The 21386-nt window shown below is 33.0% G+C and overlaps 2 protein-coding genes across 2 annotated transcripts; one reads left to right on the forward strand and one right to left on the reverse strand.

Annotated features, from left to right (window-relative positions):
- Positions 1–9865: 9865 nt before the first annotated feature.
- On the forward strand, positions 9866–15915 carry LOC119837876 (26S proteasome regulatory subunit 10B). Its single transcript, XM_038363657.1, has 9 exons — positions 9866–10051; positions 10207–10326; positions 10511–10647; positions 11531–11629; positions 12019–12168; positions 12680–12803; positions 12951–13161; positions 14809–14974; positions 15779–15915. Exons 1-9 carry the CDS (start codon positions 9967–9969, stop codon positions 15854–15856), a joined length of 1170 nt encoding a protein of 389 aa, XP_038219585.1. The 5' UTR covers positions 9866–9966; the 3' UTR covers positions 15857–15915.
- A 426-nt stretch (positions 15916–16341) lies between these two features.
- Positions 16342–20937, reverse strand: LOC119837940 (TGF-beta-activated kinase 1 and MAP3K7-binding protein 1-like). Its single transcript, XM_038363734.1, has 6 exons — positions 20697–20937; positions 19600–19734; positions 18882–18987; positions 18164–18428; positions 17282–17438; positions 16342–16962 (listed from the first exon to the last, which is right to left on the reverse strand). Exons 1-6 carry the CDS (start codon positions 20828–20830, stop codon positions 16401–16403), a joined length of 1359 nt encoding a protein of 452 aa, XP_038219662.1. The 5' UTR covers positions 20831–20937; the 3' UTR covers positions 16342–16400.
- Between the last annotated feature and the right edge of the window lie 449 nt (positions 20938–21386).

The raw sequence follows: 21386 nt of genomic DNA on the forward strand, positions 1-21386 counted from the left end.
TCTCATACCCATAACTTGTCAATATTAACGATAAATCAAGTGAATTAAGTAAAGCCCCGCCCGAGATATTATTATTTGCAATTAGCCCGTATTGAAGTTAACGCGAATTCACTTAAGCATTAAGTTAGGAGTCAAGTTGAACGGAAGTTAATAACTCGACAAATCAGAGCTTGAAGTTTTAATTAATTTAATATCACGATATTATTGCCGCGGTATTTAACGATTAATTCTGTTCTGAATAATGTGGGGTATTAAGTGAGATTTCTGAACGTTTCTTAGAATATGAGTGATGAATTGGGTACTGCTTTCGAATTTGAATAGGATTTTGATTACGCAATTTGTAGAACAATAACAGTTATTTAGAAATAAATACACAATGCGAGTACTGTAAATTGTTTGTATGTTTAGAAAAATGATTTACTTAAATAAACAGTGTTTTTAATCTATGGTACACTTCTAGAAGTGTACTATAAGTGTAGAAGGGGACTTTTTATGGTACACTTTTACAGAGAAATCAAATCATTAATAGACATAGAGAATCCGTGATACGTATAGGTTTAAGCTTTAGCGTATTTTTTATTCTTGTCTATGTATTATCAAATCACAAAAATATTATATTATCACATAAAAAAGAACGAACAGTTTGACAAATAAGAAGAAAACTTAGCGAAATCTCTTTAGTCACTTGATGTCATCATTTTAAAAATGCAATGCATTCATTTTATACCTTTGAAGCAGATGCAGTTAACGTTGCTCATGAATTGATTAAAAGATCAAATTTTACACATATCCAGCAAAACTTTGATTCAAGAAAACAAGCACTTTGATTGCATAACATTATTTGCCGCCGAAATTAAAAAGTCCGATTCAAATACTTATAACACAGACCGCAAAGGAATCACATTTAAGATTTTATTAACAAAAGTCTCTACAAAAGAATCAACATACTTATTTCTTCGTTCGCTTTGGGCATTTTTCCTCGTCTCTACGGTAAATACGACATTTTATAATATTGCTGTAATTCTCTAAAAAAGAAGGTCTATCCTTTTGTAACACAAACACTTTTATCGGATAAAAACACGATTAATTCAGACACGTTTGTAATTGAACTACGTCACGGTTACAAGTCACTTTTCACTGTTACAAATCACTTAAACATTCATTATAAATTAAAAAGAAAACATAATTCTTGGTCCATTGTTAAAGCTTTAATTTAAAAACATAAATTCCGGTAAACAACAATAATAAAATTCTTTCTTTATTTCTTTAAAAAGAGCGGCAATCCGCTGAATTTGACGTAGGTATATTAAACTATTCCAAAGTTATACTTGTCAAATTTTGGCGCTATTCACTACAGACTGTGCCAAAGTTAATTTTGACTGAAACTTTTGGATTTCATTTCGCTTTGGGTTCGTTTTCATCATACAAACTAGGTCGTGTTTACTAAGAACGTTCCTGATATACTGGTCATATTATAAAGTGTGAACGCTTATTCTAGTAGCAGCAGCAGTACATCATTTATTGGTATTCTATCTATATCTATTATTATAAACCAGTCCTAAGCTTAGCTGTGTAAAAAGATTGCAACATATTGTATTATATTCTTAACTTACCATGAATAATATATCAATTTCGCTAATATATAAAACAATTAATAATTATTAATTGTCAATCTTTAATGTAGGTTATCGATCTCTTTAATCTCTTCTTCTTGTCCATGATTTGACATTTGACATTTACATTTTTTATCTATGTTCTGACATAACGAATTGTAATTTATAAAATTCAACAAAATTTCTAGTGGTTATCTCTATATAAAATTTAATTTAATAATTACGAAAATTTTAAATATCAAGCGTTTCGTATTACAACAATTTTCACATGTGTTTTCTATTACCATTGATAGTAAGTCCGTTTGTTTCATGTATACCATGTTTTGACTGTTGTATGAACTACGTTCTATCGGGTAATAATTCGGAAAAATCGGATTGTTCGATACCAGAAAAGAAAAAGCAAGCAACAAGCAACAAAGGATCCTGTTCGAGTTTCAAATAGATTCTAGAATAAGAACTTATGTTGAACTCTGAATAACGAATAGTCTGATCTAGATTTCATCAGAAGTTCAAATAAAATCCTCTTATAATTACAACATCTGAACCAACCTTATTATTTTCTTTCCAACTAAGCGTTACAATAAAGACAAGAAGCTAAAAATGTAATTTAATTCAAATAAAACGATAGTGTAACAACACAAAAGAAATTAAAGACATACATTTAAATTTAAACGAAAGAAGCTAGAAAAGAACTAGAGAATTTAATTTGAATTTAAAAGCAAAGAAGTATAAACATTGAAAGACTTAAAAGAAATAACTGTTTGACAAAGTAAACAAAGAGCTAAAGAGCATTTGAATATTGATTGATTATATATTATCCTGAAATCCGAAACGGATATTTCTTTAGTTACGAATGTGTCTCAGTCCGTGTGTAATTATGAGCTGCCCGTTTGTAATGAGCCTATTTGTCGGTTGCCTGCCTTTATTTTGTCCTGGCGTTTTAAATTGTTGCTACGTGGAAGATGATGGCGGACCACCATATGAGAAGCGGATGTAAAATGTAAATAAAGTGTGATATTTGAGTTTATTTTATTCTATGATGTACTTAATTGAGCTGTGAATAGTTTTAAGTATCATCGTCGTGCATTTTCCCAGGCGGGTTTCGAACAATAGATCTCCTAGGGTGTACCCTTACGCATATGATGTCGAAAGAGCAAAACAAATTCGACAGCTGAGGCGGGATCACAGGTGGCCTAGATGTCTGACGTCGCCACGAAACGGCAAATGGCGTAATCGAATTTTTTCTATTCTTTCAAAATGTCTTATTAACAAACGTTATAAGGTATATCAACGTGATCGCTTATAGCGTGATTCGCCTATCTTCTACAATAAATGTATCATCAAAACAAATGGAGTTTTAATTCGAACCACCAGACATGATAAATTAGAATATCCCTCGATCTCCAGCTTTTATCACAAAGTTAAATTTTATCACTCTCTAGCGTAATTTTGAACATTATTTCGCTAATTCAGACCACCACTGGGTTTACTTAACACGTGTCGACTCCTTCAATCACTTAAAACTTACCCCGTAAACGTGTAGCAAGTTATTTTTACACCAAAGCTTTATAGCGCCAGCAGACATGCTGAAAGTTGTGGATAAGATGACGATTCTTTTATAATGCTTATTTTAAATGGGTCGTTGGTGACAGAACAGTTATGATAAGGTCTTTTTTTTAATATAATGTACAATTTCTAATGGGAGGGATAGATTTTGAAAATTATTATCGCATGTGATGAGATTGGTTATAGCTTTAAAAAATCTGTTATTGGTAAATTTAAGCAAGAAGCCAGTACTCTTTATCTAATCGTTGGTTTTTGTAGAAAACAATTAAATTTCAATTCTGCAGTCTTATCTGTCCTTCTAATATTGTGAACGCGAAAATATACTTGCTATCGCCCGTGGTTCGTCGGTTCGGTTCGTCCGCGGGTGAAACCGCGCGGCGCAGCTAGCAATTTAAATAAACTATAATAATTTTCAAGAAGAATAGAGAGAGTTTTGTTGCGTGACAATGAATACATCATATACATATTTCATAGACGCCAAAACAATAATTAGCATTTTTTTCGTCTATTTGTATGTGCATCGATCATGTAAAAACTACATGGCAGATTTCGACAAAACTTTATAATGTGATAGACAATACAAGAGGCTCCATGTATCAGTGGTATGAAAACTTGAATTCTCGGAAATGAAATTAAACGAAGTGTCATACGATTAGGTCTTAAAAATGAAGACGTTTTAACTTTTTATTTTAGCCAAAAATTGTTTTTTTTTTGGAATTAAAAACGATGTATACGAAGAAGTCCAGCGCGAGCGACTCGGCGGGCAGTATCTAGTCTATAACAAAACCCACTATAATGTATATATTATCTATTTTATATGTGATCTATGGCTGCACATGACTATTTACTTTCCTGCACAAATAACCACATCTAAATCCCATTACCAAAGCGATTAAACATGAAACAATAAGTTATTTAAAAAGCAACTAACATATTATGCCCTCTCAATGCAGGAGCTCTAATACTTGATCTGGTTATAGTGTACTCGCTTTGTATCAAAGAGAATCCTTCTAACATAACCAACAAGAATAGACTGCACAAATATTACTGTTTAAAATTTTACAATGCATTCTACAGGCACGTTTCTGCTTCAGGTAAATTGCATATCCGCTGTGTGTTGTGTAATATTTTATTCTAAAATTCAATACACGGCGCTCACCAAGTTGGGTTTAGATTGCCAGATGTATGATAGAAGAGATTGCTAGATATAAAAAATTATTTGAGAAATGTTGTGGATAAAACATTTTTTTTTTTAGCGGGCAACTGAGCTGGTGGTTCGCGTGATGATGAGCGATCACCACATTCGTAGAGGATAGGACTACCGTTGACCGGTGTCCAGATATCACAACACAGGATAAAACAAAGTCGCTTATCGCTCACTGTCTGTCTGTTTGTTTCTGTGTATGCTTAGATGCTTAACGAATTTTGAAGTGTTTTTTTAACAGGTTAAAGACTAAAGTTTCATGCATAATTGCACCTATTTTTTATATTATATAGTTAATTCTCACTATTATTGCTAAAGAACGGCTGGGCTTAATGATTTTTAAACCATTACGAAGAATAAAAATACAATTTCACGATACGAAATTAGATCGTAATGGTTGCCATGGCAACGGGACATTAATAATAATGTCCCTATTAATTCCCGAAGTTCGCCGGGTCCACGAGTAACATAAATAATAAATAACACGTGAAACTTTGATGGTACATGCTCCCTCATTTTATTATATATTTCTTGACACATACATGTGCATTCTTCTAGTCTCTAATGAGATAGACAAATATATTTCAAGAACGGGTAAGTGAACCTTTTGTACATGACTGACCCGGTTTTATCTGCCTAAGGGGCACCCGATAACAAATCAATTTTTTTCTATTCTTTCAAAATTTCTCATTTTAATGCTATAAGCCTAAAAATTAAATTTGACCCATTTATTTCCGAAAATCCACAACAAAAATCGAAACTACACCCTCTCTCAAATATGGCCATAGCCTACTGCTTCGAATTGATTCCTAATGCTTTGATGTGATTTTTTTGTGATTGATGATGAGTTAAGTCAAATTCGACCAGTGGAAAATCAGGCGCAGAACTGACATTTATACGGTTCATTTTTTGACAGGGCTGGTTATATTCAAACACGCCTTTAACACACATCCGCAAAGAACGTAACAACTGCACTATTACTATCATTTCAAATTCAATTTGTATAAAAACTTCAGCACTGTACAAACTACAAAAACTACACAAAATATTTAATAAAATTTCGTACCTTATTTAAACTTTCATACAAGTTCTCGCGGTTTCTTAGCGAAGGATATAAGTAGTAATGGGGTGTTCAGTGAAGAATTAACGTACAATTAAGTGCATTAGGTTGTAATAAAAATAAACAATTTGTGCACGGGGAGGGCCCTTCTGCATTCTCGTCTTACTGGAGAGAGGCATTGTGAAGCTTCATCATCATCATCAGCCCATATATGTTCCCACTGCTGGGACACAGGCCTCCTATGAGGGTTCAGGCCATAATCCACCACGCTGGCCAAGTGCGGGTTGGCAGATGTCACATGTCGTCGAACTTTTAATTCTTGGACATGCCGGTTTCCTCACGATGTTTTCCTTCACCGTTTAAGCAGTGGTGATGTTATCCACATGCGCAGATAAATTGAAAAATCAATTTATTTCCTGCACGCTCGCCCGGTCTCGAACCCCGACTTATCGTTTTTGAAGTCCAAGGTTCTCACCACTCAGCCACCAACTTGTTGTGAAGCTTAATATATCTCAATTCATAAGATTGGGTGATTGTCACGGAATATTGCGTAGTATTATCATTCAACGTAATTCTGTAAGGAATACCTCAAGTATCTTACTATCCTACTTCCTACTATCCTATCCTACTAATATTATAAATGCGAAAGTTTGTAAGGATGTGTGTGTGTTTGTTGCTCTTTCACGCAAATACTGCTGAACCGATTGCAATGAAATTTGGTACGTAGAAAGCTGGACAACTGGAATATCATATAGGCAACTTTTTATCCCGATATTCCTACGGGATATGGACTTACGCGGGTGAAACCGCGGGGCGCAGCTAATATATGATAATATTCGATTTATTTTTCAACCGACTTCAAAGATAGAAGGATGATATTAATTAGGCTGTACTTTTCGTATTTATTGCTTTTTACGGGGTAGAATCATAAAACCACCCGTTTTATGTTTTTTTAAGCTGATACCTGTCATGCTGTCTCATTTAAATATAGTCAAGTAATGACAATTTGAAGGAGATTTAGTGTTCTTTTAAAAATAATTATTTATTTGTAGCAGTTCCATACAATTTGAAAAAAATTCCTTTTGTTAATTTGTTATTTGCCGATAGTTTAATACTTGATATAGTTTAAATATTTGCCTTTCTATCTTAAAATTATAGTCGGAACCGAGTTTAAAGGTTACAATAACTTTTAAAAGAAAATTTAAAGCGAACTGCAGTATAAAAGAAACGATACATTTAAGTCACAGTCTAGTTGAGAATGTAGATAAATACTTGTAACTACACTGGATTTTACTCGTTAAATAACTGTTCTATCTAATCTGTGAAAATATATTTTACTTAATGAAGAAAAACTTTAGTGCTTTAACATTTATATATAAATTAGTGTAATTTACTGGCAGCGAGCGTGATCCTCTAAGAGTAGAATAAGTAGTGATATTACCTAGATGTTTTAATAAGAACTGGTTTGATAAGGATATTTTGTTATCATAATGGTTATGATATAATAATAATTACCCATTTTTATGATTCAACTAGCTGCGCCCGGCGGTTTCATCCGCGTAAGTCCGTATCCCGAAGGAATATCGGGTTAAAAAGTTGCCTATATGTTATTCCAGTTGTCCAGCTATCTACGTACCAAATTTCATTGCAATCGGTTTGGTAGTTTTTGCGTGAAAGAGCAATAAACACACACACATCCTTACAAACTTTCGCATTTATAATATTAGTAGGATAGTAGGATAGAAGGATATAATTACAAAGTTCGGTTTCCATAACTTCAAGTGGCAGCGATGGTAAATGGTACATTTCTAAAACATTTTTCAATGCAATATTAGGTACTGACGATAGTAGTATAGTAGCCCAGCCCAAACTACTGGACTGATCGGCGTGAAATTTGTATATCTGCATGTCCGATTGGCCACTATGATATAGGTATCCGCTGAGAGAGTTTTGATAAATTCTGTCTCCAAGGTGAGGAAAGCAGAAGAGGAGATGAAAGGTCGTACCCTTTTTTTTATCGTGCGACCTAAAATAGTATTATTACTAGTATACTAGGCCGCACGATTATGTTATCTGTGGTACAGCTGAAGCTGTGTGAAGCAGTTAATCTTATATATTATATAAAAATCAAATGCTGTTCGTTAGTCTCGCTAAAACTCGAGAATGGCGTAGCCGATGTTGATAATCTTAGCTTCGATGTATTCATAAGAGTCCAGGGAAGGTTTAAGGGATAAAAAAGGTAAATGTTTCATACAAAATGTTTTTGGCGTTGCGAAGATCGCCGGGTCAGCTAGTTTGTTAATATAGGCGTATCCGAATTTATCACTATCACGCTTTTGAGTCGATTAAAATGACTCTCATATTTTAAAGAGTGGTTATAGTGTTAAATTTTCATAGAATTTCCTATAGAAAGTAAGGTCCCAATTAAAGTTTAGGAACAGTTAAATATTCAATACTCTTATAACACATTGGAATTTGTATGTAAGCATAATATTGAAATCAAGCATAATTCGAAATTGTAATGAATAAAACTTTGCAGACGCGCCAAAACTTTCCACAATTACTGTTTAATTATTTTACTTTATGCCTTGCATTGAACAAAATGGCCGTTAAATACTTTAAATGCATTCTTAAACCCTTTATAAAGGACTAGTTTCTATGCTTGATAATCGGCTAAATGCAAATAAATGAAAATAAAATAAATATAAATTGATATAATCACACATTTTTAAGTTCCAAGTATTGTTCCTTTAGTTCCACACAAGAACATCTAAAAATCGCTCATTTAACACAAAAGAATATAAAAAGAGAGAAAGAAAGCAACAAAGAAATAGCACTAAACGACGATGTTATCAACAGAAAGAATTAATACAAAAGTTTCATTTTTAATTTCTTTCGCGATAAAACTCCCGTACTGTCCTTTGTTTACACACACCAATTGTGATAATTCTTTGTTTCTAAATATCTTGAATATAGACGAAATGTAATTGTTCTTTTAGTTTTTAAAATACTCGTATATTTGGGTTTGATAAAAGCCCACTCCTCCAGGCGCAATTGTAATATTTTCGATTGTCCATTGTCATACACGTTTTTTTACGGTAAATTTTCTTTAGTAACACATATATAATTAAAAAAAGTACAGTCGAACGTGGAACTTTCTTTTCGACGAAATCGGTAAAATGATTAAAAAGATATTTAACATATTGCATAAATTAAACACTGTCTACTTCATACCTACATCCTGTCTAATCTATCCTAATTTTGATTTTAAAATTTTTAAACGTTTTGAACATCGTCAGCCGTTTTTGGTCCATTTCATCAACTAATATAACATGAGATTAGAGTTTATTGAAGTCACATAAAACTAGGGCTGCCAACAACTTACACCTACGTTGTTATATTTTTCGCTTTTTCTATGATTTCAAATTAACATTACATACATTTGAAGAAATTGTCTAAAAGTTTCTCGATTTGTAATAATTTGACCTGCCACAAATGATCATATTCAAAAGTAAAATATCAAAAAAGCGTGTAAAACATTTTTATAAAAACAATTCCTAACTTTGTGTAAACCAATAAATAATCCACGAAAAATGCTGTGACAGTTACGTACAATTTGATTTTTGATTTAATTATAAAAGAAAAGGTTCTACCTCTAATGTCATTTATTTTATATATTTGCAGTTTTATCAAATCGGGCGATAACCCTTGAAAAATTGACGATCTAAACTAGTTTTAAGTTATCTAGTAATATTATAGAGTTATGATCAATAAAAATCTACGACGTGCAAAGTGCTTTCGTGGCATTTTTAAATAGTAGATGGTAACACAGCTGTGAAATTACAAAATCATAACTATATCTTTAATTTAATTAGTTACAAAATATATGTATACATATTTTTTTTATTTTTTTTTATGCCACAGTCGGCAATTGAGCTGGTGGGACGCCTGATGGTAAGCGTTACCACCGCCCATAAACATTTGTAGAGGCGCAAAGTCGATTACAGACCTTACGCCTCTACAAATTGATTGATTGATTATTTGATCATATTATAACATACCAAAAATTTGAACGCATCTGGGTATTTATAGTAAATTATCCATTGCTATTTCTATATTCTAAAAAAATTAATTCATTCATAGATATTTGTATTTGATGTAATTTACTGTAAAATTAATTTGTATGATACAGCGCCATCTTCTATTCAAGAGTAGAAACCAATATTTACTCTACATTTTACTAGATGGCACTGTTAAAGTTTCATAAATCGTGAACAATAATGTAACCCAACAATTTAATTTTATTTAATGCGGTTTTTTTGTTAACATGCATATATTGTTATAATATATGTTTAAAAAATCTACCTATTTCAAATGTTTTTTTATGACGCCTATATGGCTATACCATATTTCTATATCTGTCATACTTTATGTCAATTGAAACGTCTAGCCAAATCTCAAATATCATATCGCTGGCATTGAGCTAGCGTTTATTGAAGATAAAGTTAACAAATCTTATTAAAATGGACTCAATAAGGGAAAAAGCATTTCAGGATTACCGCAAGAAGCTCATGGAGCACAAAGAAGTTGAATCCAGGCTCAAAGACAGTTAGTATCTCGAGTTTACTTTTCGATTTCTGCCGAATCATCCAAGTGTTTTGTTCATAGAATTTGTTTATCTCCTTTCTTTCATGTTTCTTAGGGATATTATTATGCATAATTTAGATTATTTGGTAATTAATTAATTATTTAATTGTTTTCAGTGAGAGAACAGCTAAAAGACCTCACAAAACAGTACGATAAAAGTGAAAATGATTTGAAAGCTTTACAAAGTGTTGGTCAGATTGTTGGCGAAGTGCTAAAACAGCTAACTGAAGAGAAATGTAAGTACTACCATACAATATGAATACATACCAAAACCTCAATACATTTTATACATTAACTTTTGAAGATTCAACTTTCGTTTATAACCTAAGGTATATTATCTATACACATATACCTACTTACACCAAAATTATTTAAAAAGTTTTTAAAAATAAGTTACTAAATATCCATATCACTTTATAGTTATAGTAAAAGCAACAAATGGCCCACGCTATGTCGTTGGCTGCAGGCGTCAGCTTGACAAGAATAAGCTAAAGGGTGGCACAAGGGTTGCTTTGGATATGACCACACTGACCATCATGAGACATCTGCCTAGAGAGGTAAATAACAACATCTAATGTTCATACTAGCGAGATTGTATCTAGATCCATAATGCCAGGGGGGTCTTATAATAGCGGTCATGCCTTTTTTCTTTTTTTATAATATTTGATTGTAATAATGCCAGATATAAGTAAATAGTAGGTAAGGTAAAGGTAGGTTTTATAACTACATGCATTTAAATAATAAAAGTACCTTTGTGCTGTGCACGAACAGGTTATACATTACATACGAAAATAAACAGCTTTTTAATCTAAGCAAAAATGTATGTTATCTACTACTATGACTATTATCTATTAATATTATAAAGAAGAATAATTTGTTTGTTTGTAATGGATAAACTCAATAACTATTGGACCAATTTTAAAAATTCTTTCCATTAGAAAGCTGCACTTTCGCTGAGTGACATAGGCTATATATGTACCCTGAGCAAAGCCGGGGCGAACAGCTAGTATAATAATGTAGTAGCTGTGACCCGCGGTTGAAACCGCGTAAGTCCGTATCCCGTAGGAATATCGGTAAAAAGTACCTATGTGTTATTTCAGTTGTCCAGCTATCTACGAAGCAAAATAGTATTATTATTCACCAATAGATGTCAGGGGAAAAAAAAACACGAATAAAACACGAATATGACATTTTCTAAAAAAAATTCCTAGCTATAAAACCCCCTATATACTAAATTTCATGAAAATCATTGGAGCCGATTCCGAGATTCCAATTATATATATATATTGTATATATATATATATATATATACAAGATTGCTCGTTTAAAGGTATAAGATATCAGGAACAGTGGGACATGGACAAAGTTTGTAATTTCGTGTTTTTATCTATTATATATAATCTAAGAACTTATCTATATCTAATAACATATTGTTGACAGGTGGATCCTTTGGTGTACAACATGAGCCATGAGGATCCCGGAGACGTTACCTACTCAGCTATTGGAGGACTTCAAGAGCAGATCAGGCAATTGAGAGAGGTTAACTGTTTTTTCATTTCGCTACAAAATGACTATTAGCTGATGCTTAAGCAGGCAGCTTTTTTCATATTACATTTTTAGTTTACATATTAAGCCCTCTATTTTATAACTGAGAGTATTCAAAATATATTTGTAAATTTATGTCTTATGTTTAATTTTAAGTTTTATAGCAGACTTATATTAAATATATCAGTTTATAGCTATGACTGAGTGTCATTGAACAACTAAATCTGCCCACGAGCAAGCATTCCTTCCTCTCATAATTTGCCATTCCGATCAAATGATACTTTGTTTCATTGATAACTGTTGCCTTCCATGTGATCTCACTTCATTATATGGCATAATATATTAAAAATATTATTTGCAAACATTACCCACCATAACTACAGGTGATCGAACTGCCTTTACTGAACCCGGAACTGTTTGTCCGAGTTGGCATCACTCCACCCAAGGGCTGCTTGTTGTACGGGCCCCCTGGTACAGGCAAGACGTTACTGGCTAGAGCTGTAGCTTCGCAGCTCGATGCCAACTTCTTGAAGGTAAGTAAAATAATTTAAATATTTGCAAGCTCTTTTTTATTGCTTTTTTTTTTTTGTTTTGCCATTTTTTCGTTCAATAAGCGTTTTTAAATTACGTCTTCCATTGTTTATCCGCGATGGACTCCTACACTACTCAACCGAATTTAATCAAATTCGCACACCATGTGCACTATGATCAAACTTAGAAGACGGGATGGTTATATTTTTTTCAATTACGATTAAAGACTACCCCAGCAGAGCCAGGGCGTGCAGCTGTATAAGTTTAACATATATGTACATATTTTAAAGTTAACTCCATTGTAATGATCATTGCATAAATAATCTCAAGTTCTCAGTAGTCTCGAAAAGATCTCTACCTACTTTTTTTTTAAACTGCCTTTTCTAAATCTTTTTCCTATTAACATGTCTTTATTTCTCCATCTACTGTGTGTATTGTTTTTCTAGCTGAACTATGAAGAGATAAATATTATTAATTAACATAATATTATAATAATTATGGCACCAACTTCAGGTGGTATCGTCAGCCATAGTGGACAAGTATATCGGGGAGTCGGCCAGGCTCATCAGGGAGATGTTCAACTACGCCCGCGATCACCAGCCTTGCATCATATTCATGGACGAAATTGATGCTATCGGTATGTTTATAGTTTTAACCGACTTGAAGAAAATGATATTTATATGTGTAAGTATTTATATAAGAAAATATACTGATTTCAAGATTTTCAACCGTATCAATATGAAAAAAAAAAAACAATCGCTAAATCTCAATAACATATTTCCAGGTGGCCGTCGTTTCTCAGAGGGCACGAGTGCAGATAGAGAGATACAGCGCACCCTCATGGAGCTGCTGAACCAAATGGATGGTTTCGACTCGCTCGGCCAAGTGAAGATCATTATGGCCACCAACCGACCGGATACCCTGGACCCGGCTCTGTTGAGGCCTGGCAGGTTGGACAGGAAGATCGAGATACCGCTGCCCAATGAACAGGCTAGGTGAGCTTTAATATGCTTTATTTCATAGTCGGTAAAGGTAAAAATCGCCTGATAGCATGCGTTACCACTGTCCAGGAAAATTTTGCAGAGGCGTTAACGTAGCTTGCAGACGACGTAAAGGGATTAAGAAAGGATTGACGAGAGGAATAAAGGAGATGACTGGGATGAGTGAAGGGATGAACCCACCTCTGACTCCCTTACTTACAAAACGATACACATCACTACATAGTATAAAACAAAGTCGCTTTCTCTGTCCCTATGTATGCTTAAATCTTTTAAACGCAACGGATTTTGATGGGGTTTCTTTATTAGATAGAATGACTCAAGAGAAAGATATATGTGTATAATGACATCTATTAAACTACTCGAAATTTAACGCGTGCGAAGCCGCGGGCAGAAACTACTATAAATATATATATTTGACTTTATAAGCAGGTTGTTTATCCTAAATACAGCTTGCCCAGCACTCTAGCTAGGTAAAAAATTGGCGGCTTTATATATTGTAAACTTAAAAATTATAAACTTAATATGTAAATAAAAAAAAAAATTTAATATGAATAATGATTTAAATAAACAAATATATAATTAATTAATGATAAATTAAAAAAAAAAAATTTAATATGTATGTGTGAATATTGTTATAAATGTATAAATAAATAATTCAATGTTATGTAATCTTATCTTATCTTATACCTTTAAACGAGCAATTCTTATTTTTATTTCTTATTTTATAATTCATATGTATATATAATTGGAATCTCGGAATCGGCTCCAACGATTTTCATGAAATCTAGTATATAGGGGGTTTCGGGGGCGATAAATCGATCTAGCTAGGAATCTTTTTTAGAAAATGTCGTATTCGTGTATTATCGAATTAAACTTAGCGACTCTTCCTGACATCTATTGGCGAATAATAATACTATTTTTTGGTGAATAATTAAAGTTCCCGCAAATGGCGTTGCTAAGTAACGAAGTCAATGAGTGTTTGCTTTGAGGTTAGACTAATTGTTTATATTGTTTTGTGTCTTCTTGATGCACGTGTTCACTTAAAAATGCCTAAACGATCTTGGAAAAAAACGCTTATAAACAATCTAACTTCACGAAGTTAAACTGAGCAAAGCTCGGTCATCCAGGTACTGTATATTAATATGTAATGTTAATAAATCAAATGTTTTAAAATATTTAAGTGTAAAACGAAAATTGTATACTATTTTTTTTATATTTTTTCATGCAAACTAAACATGAAATGCTTTGGGGTAAAACCTGTAAATTACTTGTTACTATATTAATAAATAAATTTAAGGTACTGGTACACAATTATTACTACTCTTCCTGTTTTACTTAATAAACTATACTGTTTCAAACCTTTATATATTTATTTTTATATTATATCTAATTGTTTATAATATGTATAATAGACATTATTCATAGTACTATATATGTATATTTTATCTTTCGTATTATATATATGCTCTGCCCTACTCCTCTCCTCTATCTAATTTCTCTCTGTACGTCTGGTTGTCTGGAAGAAATCGCTATATAGCGATAAGACCGCCATTTGTTCATAATGTATCTATATTACGGTTTTTATAATGTTTCTAGAGCAATAAGGAGTTAATAAATAAATAAAATAAACAAACACACCAGATTGGAGATCCTCAAGATCCACGCGGCGCCGATCGCGAAGCACGGCGAGATGGACTACGAGGCGGTGGTGAAGCTGTCCGACACGTTCAACGGCGCCGACCTGCGCAACGTGTGCACGGAGGCCGGCCTCTTCGCCATACGCGCCGAGCGGGAGTACATCATACAGGTGATGTTTGCCTGCAAGCTGTGTGATATGTATGCTGTACAGTAGTAGGGCCCGCCCCGGCTTCGCCCGTGCTACATATATTATATGAATTAAAAAAAAAGTAAAATCTACCTGTATGCAGTGTCGTAGTAGTTTCGACGTTTCGAACACTTAACAGCGAGCGTGGTCACTGGGAGACTGTCCCCAGGTCGTCGGGTTAATAATATAATGAATAAATCGCGTTTAAAATCAGTTAAAAAGTTTTTAATTTCTAAATGTATAATACTCGCGTTAAATCAAACACAACAAAATAATATGCTCAATATTAGTAATTACGTAATTTTTGTGTGTGTGTGTGATCATAATCCAATAAAAAATTATTGATTTTATCATTAGCTATGGTCGTAAGACGTACGTACATCATTGTTTATAGTATAATTTTTTATATCAAAATCAAGAACTTTCTTAATCCGACAAATAATAAATATGTATGCGTATAGAGTTTATCTTTTGTAGCTTCACTCAAAGTAATTCTACAATCGGTAGTTTTCCTGTAAAATTTATTAAGATAAGATTATTAAGGGACTTTGTCCCGAACCGACTTCGAAAAAAGGAAGAGGTTCTCAATTCACCTGTATTTTATTTGTGTTTGACTTTTAACTTACTGGCTAAACCGATTTTGTTAATCCTTTTTATATTCAAAGCTGTTACTTGTCATGTGATCCTATTTAATTTTTGCGTAGTTCTGCCAATTTGAAGTGTTTTTTTAATAATTATTTTAAAGCAAAAGCCAATATAATGTTTTACATTTTTATCCAATTTCAGGAGGATCTCATGAAGGCAGTTCGCAAAGTGGCCGACAATAAGAAACTCGAGAGCAAGTTGGATTATAAGCCAGTTTAAATGTTGCGTTTTTTATACACATTATACTATGTATCTTTAATAAATATTTATTAGGTTAATTTTGTTTTATTTTTTACCTGTCCTGTTTTAGTTGTAATTTTATTCAATTTAGCTTGTTAAATGGTTATTTTACATTTTTATAAAGTATTTGTAGTTTTTAATCTATGTAAAGATATATAAATATAGATTGTATCATATACTTTCCTACAAAATACAAATCGAATACAAAAATCACGTATGTCGTAGTATTTCTTCATGAATTTCATTCTTCTTCATTTCATTCGAATTTTTTAATTTAAATTTAAGTACTAACATTACCCTTAAGTGTCCTTCTACTATTAATGGATGTGTAATCCGAAAAATACGATAAATAAGAAGGTGGCTCTATCTATATTACATACATTTTATACAAAAAGCTCCCAATTTGGTGATGATAAACGATAAATGTAGAGTATTAAACATTAAAGAAAAAAAACAATTTGTTTTTAACCATTTAATAAAATCAACATAGAATATTGCTATTAATCTCAAACACACACAATATTTATTTTATAAAACTTGGTAATGTCCCATTTTTCCTTGCCTTCGCTACGTTCTCGTAATAACAAGAAAAATCCACATAACCCTTTATTCTCTTATCCTTTTCATACGGCCTATTCGGATAAATATCAGACGATGATTCGATAGATCGATTAGTGTCAACATTCGAATCATTCGTTTCGCATTCATTTGTTCCCGACGAGTACAATTCAGAATCGATTTCATTCAAAAGCGTATTCGATTTCGATTGCACAATCGGATTGAATCTGACAGATGCGTTTTGTTTTTGACAGCTGTCATTTTGTGGTATTGGCGGGAGGAAGTTGAAATTGCGAATTAGTAAGGTTATGTGCGTGTTTGCTTTTGGAGTTAGATTATTTTTCACGCAATACGAGAGGAATTCATCTTCGATTTCTTCGAGGACGGCGTGACTGACGCGCGCGAAATCCGACTGTTTGCGGAAGTTCTCAACGATTTTCTGCGCGAGTTGTTTGTTTGTTTCTTCGCTGCTTCCCTTCACCTCTTGGATTCGTTTGTATACACCGGCGCTGACTAGAACCAGAAACCTGAAAGAATCGAGTAGAAATGAATGTTAATAAGATCTGAACAAATTAATTTGAAACTTGCTAATTATTATTATATATATAGTATTTATTTCTTATTTCAAGAAAATGAAAATAAATTTAATTAATACCATGAATAAAAAATACTATACAGATAAAACAAAGAGTGAATCGAATAATTTTTCAAATTATAACAGTTAATCTAGGTATATTTTATAGAAAATAGAAAAATTTATACATGCTTCCAAATACTATATGACAATATCTTTGTTTACATTGAATTTTACTTGTAAATTAACCAAAAATAACATGATATACTAACCTGCAAGACTCATCCAATGCAATAGGGCCATGTATTTCTGGTAATGCAACCACTGGCTCGGTGGCAGCTGCACTGATGCTGGGAAATGCTTTGTACAGCCCCTTGACTAGGTAGTTACCTAGGCATCTGGTGCCTGTTTGATTACCTAGGTATTGCACTGAAAATATTTATTATTGTTAGTTGTTATGAAATAGCCTCTACAAATGGATTGGCAACTTTAATTTGGGAAGGGATTAAGAAAGGATTGTTGAGAGGAATAAAGGAAAGGATTGGAAGTATAAGGTAAAGTATATGGGCCTCCGGCTCCCCCACTCACTGAACGAAACACAGCAGAATGCTATTTCACGCCGGCCTTTTGTTGGGGTTTGGTACGTCCCCGGTGCAAGCTGCCCCAAATTGTTATATTTGTGAAAAACATTCAACATAATGTTTTACTCTAAAAATAAAATGCGGCCTATTCGCACGTTTGCGATGTCATACGTCCCGTGTGAGCAGGAGGCACTGTTTTACCGCAAGTGCGACAGAGATAGGCTATACCAGGTCAATGCACGAAATTCTGCGTAATTCGGGTCCGTCCTTAAGTATCTTGCTTCATAGCCTTTTGAGACATTTTCCTTGGAACATTAGGGTCAATCAGGTTATAATGGACAGGTAATTGTGATTGGAAAAACATCCTAATAATTTTCTGTAATTGCTAAATGTTCAAAAAGTTTAATGTAACAAATTTTCATAGATATTTCATAAAAATAAATATTCATTAGAACAAAGTAAAGTTTTTTAAAATAGTTAAAAATATTGAGAATTGTTTACAACAACCCTTATCGAGTATAATACTTATTTTCACATTCAAATCATGTCTCATACATAATAGTAGCCACTCACCATTCCTTAACTTATTAACATCCAAGCCCAACTGCGATAGCCTCAACAACTCGTCCTCATTGTTCAAACTGTGATCCATTGTGAGCTGAACCACTCGCAATACAGAGTTATCATCTGTCCGGCACAATAGAGCTCTCGTCTCTCCAACGTTGGCTACGAACAACTTGTTGTTGTGTACTAGGGCCAATACCACAGTTGCACCCCCGGACAGGTGTTGGTCGATTTCTTTTAGTCTGTGTAGGATGTTGTCGCAATTTTGCGATATCTAGAAGGAATGGATTTTTTTTTTAATTTTTTTTAGAGCATAGTCGGCAAAGGAGCTTATGGTTCGCCTGATAGTAAGCAACCCACCGTCCATGAATTTTTTCAGATGAATACTTCCTCTTCATAAAATTGGTTTACAGTTTAAACTCCTTACAGTAAATTCCGTAGTCCCGTATCCTTTTCCTTTCCCATCTAAGTCCCATCCTGCACTCCCTCCATTAATCCATTCTTATCTTTAAAAGCAACTTTTAAGTAACTTATCTATTTGCACAGGCGTACAGCTTCTACAAAAGTCTATGGGCAGTGTTGGTCGCATACCATCAGGCGACCTACCAGCTCGTTTGCGAATTATCAAATGTAGAAAAAAAAATAGAAAATGATACTGAACAACCGTTTAACTAATTTTCTTCTGCCACATAATGTTAAATTGTTGTAATCTCTAATAATTAATTACCTGTGTTTCATTAAGAGTCTGTAGTCTGTATTGCAAGCTCGTGCGTTCAGCTATCATGCCGTCGTAATTTTCGATGTATGCTTTCTCCACAGAAATGAACGCATTTCTGGAATAGAGATGAAACATCAAATGATAGGGTAGACTTGTGAATGAATTTTTTTTAAGTTTTAAGACAATTGATTAATTTCTCCTTCATGTTTAAAATTGTGTCTGTACATTTATTTCTTTACCTGATTTTGCTTAACATCTCGAACAACACATTTGAACAAAAGTAAAGTCCCATAATCCTACTTAATTACACAAAATAAAGGTAGTCTGGAAAAGATCGCTACCTAGCGATAAGACCACCATTTGTACACGTTCTTCTGAGTGTGCAATAAAGGATTAAATAAATAAATAGATAAAGATATCAAGCTGAAACTACTGAACGGACTTTGATGACATTTGGTATACAGACAGGGTATGAGCTGACTTGGGTGATAGTATACTTTTTATCCCAATTAGATGCTCCCTTGGGATAAAAGTAGATAGTAATATGTGTGTCCATAGAATAACACTAAACCAATTCAGATGAAATTTTGACAAAGGATTGTGACAATCCCATAGGAACAGGAACTGTACAAGAAAAACCTTGCAAGTGTACCTTTTTTATTGACTATGGGTCGAGTGACAGTCAGAAGTATTAATACTAGTAATAAATATTATAATTTTTAAATACCTTAGCCGCTCCCTGATCTCTTCATCGGTATTATTGATTGATGGAGGTGGAAGAAGTAGCTCAGCAGCCATTCTCTGCATGATAAACCTTGCTGCCTCCAACCCATTGTGCGGCTCAAACACCCCATATAGACACCTGAAGTTAATAATGTTAATAATTTACAGAGTCATAAATCCTACTAATATTATAAATGCGAAAGTTTGTAAGGATGTGTGTGCATTTGTTGCTCTTTTACGCAAAAATTACTGAACCAATTGCAATGAAATTTGGTATGTAAATAGCTAGATGGGTACGTGCGTATGACGGCGTTACGCAGATGAAACCGCAGGGCACAGCGAGTAATTTCAATAATAAAAATAGTTTCAAAAGCTAAACTTATATTAATGATGATTGATTCTAATGAACTAAACTATCTCATGTGTACAGATTATGCATAAGTAAACTCATGAAATTATTGAATTGTCATTGAATCAGAAATTACATCTCATTCAATCTTGAATTAAATCTGTCTGCTAAAAGTGAGTCAAAACCAAGTGTAAATGCAATAGTTATGGTTGAAAACATACACATGTACATCATAAAAATTTGTTATGAAGAAGTTAAAAATCAAAATTATTTTCATACAAATTTTAAAAAAGTTACCTTAGCAATTGTGCTTTTAAAACTAATAGTCTTGTTAGTTCACTATTTTGTAAAAAATAGAGAGGTTTTTTATGAGTAAAATTTAAATCCACTTATATAATATAATATAATAATGTAGCATAATTTCACCTTTTCTGTCCCTCAGTTAATAAGGTATGTTCATATATTATTAATTACCCACTCTATATTATATTGTTTAATATCTTCAGGGTGGGGACTAAGGTACATTATACTAGCTGCGCCCCGCCGTTTCACCCGCTGTATATGTTATTCTACTATATAAGCTACAGGCAAGTATCAAGTTTGCGTGAAAAAGTAACAAAGACTATCCATCCTCACAAACCTCCACGTTTTTAATATATAAACATTAATCAATTTAAATTTTTGTCTCGATCTTCTTGTGTATATACACAAGAAGATGGCCAGAGAACAAAAGTTGATAAAAGTGTACTTACGAATTATCCTCAGTTTGACAATAAAAACACAGATAGTCGTCGGTGGAACTGGCGTTGCTGAGTTGAGAGAAATACGATGCTACACACGCGTTCCTGCATTTAGGCAAATCGTCCGTCCACGGCCTAGCAATCATTTTGGATACTTTCTGGAATTTACCTATTTTTGGAATGTAAACATAGTTCAAAATATATTCTTTCCTTCTTTCATATTTTGAAGTTTATACTACAGGCTACAGCTGATTTTGACACTCAATCACAGATAGAATAGTACTTATTTCACAAGTGAAACATATAATCGAAATGATTATTCTGCGATTAAAAATAAATATAGTCGTCTTTAATGTTTATTTACCTATTTAAAAAAGTAAGACGTACTATTGTTTTACATGCATAGGCATGCTCATATTTTTACGTTTATTAACATTACTAAAGTATGAATAGACAAAAAGAATAAGAACATTATTTTATTTAATATTATTAGTCTCACAAATGCAGTAGACAGCAAAGGTCTCGCAAAAAACATTTTCTGGAATACAATGTTAATTCTTGACTGTCATCGATAATTGTATATCCATTGTTTAGATACCAAGTAGCTATACACAATGTACTGTTGAATCATCGATCGGAAATTAAATTTTTTAAAAGTTAATAAGTTCAATAATATCTGTAGTTTTGAGTATTGCATTTCGG

This window comes from Zerene cesonia, chromosome 29 (genome assembly GCF_012273895.1).
Source record: "Zerene cesonia ecotype Mississippi chromosome 29, Zerene_cesonia_1.1, whole genome shotgun sequence".
Classification (NCBI taxonomy): Eukaryota; Metazoa; Arthropoda; class Insecta; order Lepidoptera; family Pieridae; genus Zerene; species Zerene cesonia.

Bases quoted from the DNA above. Each gene is read 5' to 3' on its own strand.
- LOC119837876 (XM_038363657.1), top strand. From the start codon at position 9,967: ATGGACTCAATAAGGGAAAAAGCATTTCAGGATTACCGCAAGAAGCTC. The intron at 10,052-10,206 runs GTTAGTATCTCG...AATTGTTTTCAG, and splicing joins TGAATCCAGGCTCAAAGACA to TGAGAGAACAGCTAAAAGAC. The intron at 13,162-14,808 runs GTGAGCTTTAAT...CAAACACACCAG, and splicing joins CTGCCCAATGAACAGGCTAG to ATTGGAGATCCTCAAGATCC.
- LOC119837940 (XM_038363734.1), bottom strand. From the start codon at position 20,830: ATGATTGCTAGGCCGTGGACGGACGATTTGCCTAAATGCAGGAACGCG. The intron at 18,988-19,599 runs GTATTTAAAAAT...TCTCTATTCCAG, and splicing joins GAGATCAGGGAGCGGCTAAG to AAATGCGTTCATTTCTGTGG. The intron at 17,439-18,163 runs GTGAGTGGCTAC...AAATATTTTCAG, and splicing joins TGTTAATAAGTTAAGGAATG to TGCAATACCTAGGTAATCAA.